Below are 6,237 nucleotides of genomic sequence, written 5' to 3' on the forward strand. Positions count from 1 at the left end.
TCAGTTTTTATGTTGTAGTGTTACTTTCACACCCAGAATGATTTAAGTTCTGCCATCCTCAAAACCAACCATGGTTAAGCATTTTCGCTGTGCTAGGAAGCTGAATAGAATTTTCTTTCGGTTTTTTTTTTTTTTTTTTGTAAGTACTTGGAAAAATCTCAAGGATGTTTTACATAAAATTTGTACAGAGGTCTTCTTTATTTACATTGTTATATCATCATTTTGTATGATAGAAAATAAAACAAAGCATATTTGATTAACCTTTTTCTCAAAGAGTAGAAGGAAAACTAACTTTAACCCATTTATGATTCAGGGGAATGTATTAGCCAGTGTTTTTTTCAGAGAAACAATCAATAAGAGATACATATGAAGAGATTGTTAAGGCTTGGTGATTCCAAAATCTGCAGAAGGGGATGGCTGGCTGGAGACCCAGGAAAGCCAGGGATTCAGATGAAGTCCAAAGGCAGTCTGCTGGAGAATTCTCTCATGCTTGGGGAGGCTGGTCTTTTTGTTTTGTTCAGGCCTTCAGCTGATTGAATGGGGCCCACTCACATTATGGAAGGCAGTCTGCTTTACCCAGAGTTCATCAGTTTAAAAGTTAATCTCAGCCAAAACCAACCTCCAAGTTGGCACATTAACTATCATAGAGAATCTTTTAATATTGCTGAAATTTATATTTTCCTGCTGAGTTGTTCTTCAGGACTGTCCTTAGACCTAAGGAGGGCCCTGCTTTGGGTCCTTCCTTTTAGAGGGTCCTGCTTTGGCCCTCATCCAATCACGTCCCTCCTCACAGGGCAAGACCGAGGGACCAAAGTTGTGCATTCACCAGGAGCCCAAGCCCCCATTCTAGGCCACCTTTTAGTTACTCAAGTCCCTGGAATTCCTTACCCAGGTAGCTGCAAGCCTGTTTCCAGGGCCTACGTGGGCATCTCCCCCTAAGTGTACGTTCGTGACTGTGTGGACTCCGCTCACCATTACTTCTACAGGGGCCTGTGGGTGGCTGTTAGGAGGCAGGGGATACCTAGATGTGTGAGCTACCCTTGTGCACGTGAGGCCCTCAACACAGAATGGAGCCTGGGGTAGCAGAAGCGGGGTGGGATGAAGGCCATGTGCCTCTTTTCCGTACTTTGCCATGTTCAGGCAGTCTCTAAGGTGTCTAGAATGCTAAACGAGAGCCTCCAAGCCAGTGCAAAGGTATATTTATCAAGATAGTAGGATGGAACAGTTTTTATAGTCACTTTGTTAGCTTGATTTATAACCTTTAAATACTCAGGTGTATGATATATGGGTCTCCATTTGTACATTTGCCCCAGACCTCAAATATAAGAGGCAGACCTTTCCCACTAAGGCTGAGCAAATTCAGAGAATTAGAAGTTGATTATTAAATTTGAAATCTGAAAAGTGTGTTATAAAATCAGGGTGGTGGTTATACCTCAGGGAGAAGAGGTTATGATTGGGGAAGTGCCTGGCATGTTCCATTTCTCGACTTGGGTGTTGGTTACATAGATGCTTATTCTGGTTATCTTGGGCTTTGTGCATTCTCTGTGGAGAATGGATCTCTCTTTAAATTTCTTTCTAAACCTTTAAAAATGTATTATTCTTAATTAGGAAAAAATCTTATATCTCAGAAAAACTTTTCAATCTTGTCTACCACAGGTTATGTCTGTTCTAGGAATCTTGGCCCAGTCATCAAAATAGAAAAATTAATTTAAACACTTTAGAAGACAGCTAAATACATTATATAATGTCTCTCTGTGTGTGTACCTACGTACATGTGTGTGCATGTGTCTATGAATATGTGTTTTGGGTTTTTGTTCTCAAGGCCTCAGCCAAAGAAGAAACTGAAAGAAAACCCCTCTCCTCTCTTCACATTCTCAGTAGTTCCCATGGGTTAATGACAGAAAATTTTTTCAAGAATGTTTTTTTTTCTTATTTGACTCCTAAGTCTGTGGTTTGTTTATCTGAAAGAACAGGCAATAACAATAAAAGGCAAAGAGGAGTATTCCCTTTGTTCTATAATTTCATGTCAAAAGAAAACCATTCTGGATATAGTTTCCACACATCTAAACGTTCATTATAACAGAGACTCTATTCTTATCTTTCAGGTGTCATTTTCACTGAATAAAGGAAGTAATGAAGAAGGTATGGTATATGCTGGTTCTTGAGGAGCTAGATATGTAAATTTATTCATTTACAGTAGTGGAGACCCCCCAAAATACAATAGATTAATTTAAAAATTATATAAACTAAAGTACTTTTTAGTCATTATAATTTTCAGATGAAATCAATTATTTCCTAATTTCAGAAAATAAGGAACATGTTTATTACTTTTAGGCTAGAAAGTAGTTTGATTGTGCAGTGACGGTTGGTGAAGTACTGAGGTTCCAGCTAGTCCTGATAAATTTTAAGCCTCCAAATGTCTGCATTTAGGAGACTTTATTTATTATCTATCATCATTTTAATGAATCACTCATTTTAACTAAAGATCTTAAAATCAAAATTTATAGTAGGATTAAAAATAGCATATTTTAAATTACCATTATTTGAAGCTGTTTTGAGAAACAAGTAAAAATGTTCTGTAGTAAAAATTTCAAAATACAAGCATGTGCGTGTATCATTTGCCTTTTAAAATATTGCAAGGCTTTTTTGCCTTTTTGTTTTAATATGAAACTTTAGAAGAATATTCAACTTGCAAGTTTGGAGGAAAAATGAGAACTATTTACTGTGAATCGAGTTGTAAGATGTTTAGAAAGGAGCAAATGTATAGACATGATTTCGTGGGAAAGCAAACGATATTCCTCATATGGGAAACTAACAGATTGTTTCTTTGCAATACTATCCCATTTTGGGTATTTGACAGACAGTCAGATTTTACAGTACAGGGTTTTCCTAGACCTTTCATGCCGTAGCTAGGACACTAGCTTCAGTACTATTCAATAAAGACTAAAGTGACCCAGTAAGATGTAGGAAATAAGGTCGGAAGGCTCTAGAATATAAGGCCTTAGCCAAATGAGAGAACTTAGGCCGAGAGTTTAAAGGTGAGTGGCTTTAAATATAGAAATGTGTCATACTGAGTTCTGATTGTTTTTATCTGCCTAAATCTTTCCGAAAGGTCTAAATTAAATTTGTCTTATCCTCCTTTCCTCCCCACCTCCCTCTCCACCCCTTCCCTAACACCCTGCTTCCCCCATTTTTAAACACAGATCAAGTATGGCACTTCCTTGGCAAGTGATGAGAACATTTGAAGTTCTGCCATCAGGATTCCAGTCTCTAAAAACTCCAAGACTACATCTACCCCAAGTGCTAGAAACAAGCAGATCTATGAGAATTTGCTAACTTCCTTTTGAAACTTCTTTTTTTTTTTTCAAACTTTTTGAGATATGCAAAGTGTAAATAAACATTGAAATTTTTGAATTAGTCTCCTTTGGATATTTATTGATGTGGAAAGATGTTGAATTTCATAGCAAAAATTTAGAAGCATTGAGTTTCACCAGTTGCAATTTGCATGCCTGAAGGAACCCAATGATTTTATTAACTTTTTTTTTTTTTTTTTTTTTTTGCGGTACGCGGGCCTCTCACTGTTGTGGCGTCTCCTGTTGCGGAGCACAGGCTCCGGATGCGCAGGCTCAGCAGCCATGGCTCACGGGCCCAGCCGCTCTGCGGCATGTGGGATCTTCCCGGACCGGGGCACGAACCCGCGTCCCCTGCATCGGCAGGCGGACTCTCAACCACTGCGCCACCAGGGAAGCCCTATTAACTTTTATTTCTGTGAGTTAATATAAAAATGATAAATTTAGTAAGTTAATAAGATTTTTATAGATATTATTGCTCTCATTTTCATACCATATTTTGTTTTTTGCGTCCATGGCTGGTGGAGACTTCATTTAGCCAACCTTTGTCCTCTTAATAGTCCTGTGTAAATGTGTTTACATTTATTCAGGCTCTTTCCTACCATTTATTTTGTACGTCCTAAACTCCATTTGATTCTCATCAGGTCCTCTTAGTTTTACTTCTCATCTCTACGGTGATCACTCCCAAGTCTACATAAGAAGCCCAGGTCTCTCTCCTGGGGTCTGTCTAGCGGACATCTCTTTAAATGCCTTGGATCCCTCTTGTCCAGAACTGAACTCATTATCTTCCCTTTTTCTTGAACAGCGGGATTAACATTCTCCTGTTTCCCTGTCAGACCCTTGAAACCATATTGAATCTCCCTTCTCCTCTCTTTGCTCATGAAGGTCATCTAAATGTTTCTTTGCCCCCTCCATTCCTTTGCACCCTTACTGTGCAGGTTTTCCCCCTATTTCTCCCAGACTCTTGTAACAGCCTCCTAGCTCTTCTCCATGCCTCCAGATCCATCCCGCTGCCTCGTTCCCATTGCTCCAGCCCAATTTCATGCCCTCTTGCCTCCTAACCAAGTTGATATCCTACCTCTGGCTTTCCTTCCTGCACATCATCTTCCACATTTCCAAATAGTTATGTTCCTAAAGCATGGATCGTGCCTTGTTAGACTTTTCTCAAAATGCCTTCAATGGCTTTTCATATTCTTGAGAACAGAAATCAGGAATGCCGTCTTTCAGCCATATCATGTTACCCCTTCTCCAAGCACATCTTGTGTTTTTCACATTCCTAGGACTGTGCTTCTGTGGCCAGTTCTGTTCATATTTTTTTTCTCCCCTTTTCTTTCTATTATCATAACGAACACATTGCATTTACATAATATGTTTTGTGGTTTACAAAGCACTGCTATAATAGCATTTCTTGAGCGTCTATTGCATGTTGGGCAGTGTTTTAGACGTCGTGCATGCATATACCCTATAAGGTGGAAATTGCCCACTTCACGTTGAGGCTCCGAGAAGTTTAATAACTTGCCAGAGGTCACAGAGATAGTAAGTTTCAGAGCCAGAATTAGGACTCATGACTACATGGCTCTAAATGCTATGGTTTTTTCACCCTGCTATGCATGCTGCTTCCCTCCTCCAGCCACCTTGTGATGTGGGCAAAGCTCAGAGCATGCCTATTTTACAGATGAGGAAACAGGCACAGAGTTTGTCATTAGCCCAAGTGAAATAGTAATGTTCACTTGCGATGTCTTTGGGAATGTGTGAACCTCTTTGAGGGACATCAAAGAATGTAAGGAGAGAATCTATTTTTAATTTTATATATTGATAGCTTAAGCTGTGAAAACAATAAAACTTATAGCAAGATATGAAATAGAGAACAACTATTATTTCAATTCCGTTGGCCCTTGAACAACGTGGGTTTGAACTGTGTGGGTCCATTTATATGCAGGCTTTTGTCAATGATAAATACTGCAGCACTGCACGATCTGCTCTGCTACTTGGTTTAATGCGTGGATGCGAACCACAGGTACGGAGGAACCGCATATACAGAGGACGAACTGTAAGTCATATACAAATTTTCGACTTTGGGGAGGGTCTGCACTAAACAATAAGCAAATTATCAAAGGATGGCTTAATGGTTTATGGCATGTGGCATATTAATCTCCTGTGAGTTGGAGAGGAAGCCATGTCTGGTGGGCCTCGTGTGGGGTAACTCACACCTCATAGATGGCTCCCCTCCTCCTAGCGGTCAGTGATACTTAGATCCTACCTAGTTAGTGAGCCTTGCTCACTACGGTACAGTTAGTCACAGTTGTCTTCATAGTATATGATTTTACATAGTTGTAATCTTAAATACATCATTTTGAATTTTAACTCATAAGCATCTTTCTACATTGCTACGTAGTCATCAGTATTATTATGGTGACAATTATATTTCAGGGCTTCCCTGGTGGCTCAGTGGTTGAGAGTCCGCCTGCCGATGCAGGGGACACGGGTTCGTGCCCCGGTCCGGGAAGATCCCACATGCCGCGGAGCGGCTGGGCCCGTGAGCCATGGCCGCTGAGCCTGTGCGTCCGGAGCCTGTGCTCCGCAGGGGGAGAGGCCACAGCAGTGAGAGGCCCGCGTATCACAAAACAAAAACAAAAACAATTATATTTCAGCATCTATTTCATAATTGTTTCAGAATGTCTTCCAGACTAGCTAATCTGATATTTGCTAGCTCATTCCCATGGAACAATTAACTGGAACACATACTTACAAAGGAAAAATCCTGCGAAAGAATAAAAATGAATCTTTGTTAAAAATCGCCTAAAACAAATTAGGAAACCAAAAGTGATCCATGGATGGGATTTTAGGTAACACCCACAGCTAGGTCCCATGGATATGACAAATCAAA

At 40.0% G+C, this 6,237-nt stretch overlaps 1 protein-coding gene across 4 annotated transcripts in view; it reads left to right on the forward strand.

Moving 5' to 3' along the window:
* The window catches only part of PPA2 (inorganic pyrophosphatase 2), an 84,651-nt gene extending 80,859 nt beyond the window's left edge, over positions 1-3,792 (forward strand). For all 4 annotated transcript variants that reach the window (XM_082838420.1, XM_082838421.1, XM_082838422.1 and 1 more), the window contains 2 exons: positions 2,106-2,142; positions 3,204-3,792. In XM_082838420.1, coding sequence (XP_082694546.1) covers positions 2,106-2,142; positions 3,204-3,232 — 66 coding nt within the window. In that variant the 3' untranslated portion in view covers positions 3,233-3,792. The remainder of the gene's footprint in view (positions 1-2,105; positions 2,143-3,203) is intronic.
* The last annotated feature ends 2,445 nt before the right edge of the window (positions 3,793-6,237 follow it).

The sequence above is a fragment of the Leucopleurus acutus genome (genome assembly GCF_964270905.1).
Source record: "Leucopleurus acutus genome assembly, chromosome: 4".
Classification (NCBI taxonomy): domain Eukaryota; kingdom Metazoa; phylum Chordata; class Mammalia; order Artiodactyla; family Delphinidae; genus Leucopleurus; species Leucopleurus acutus.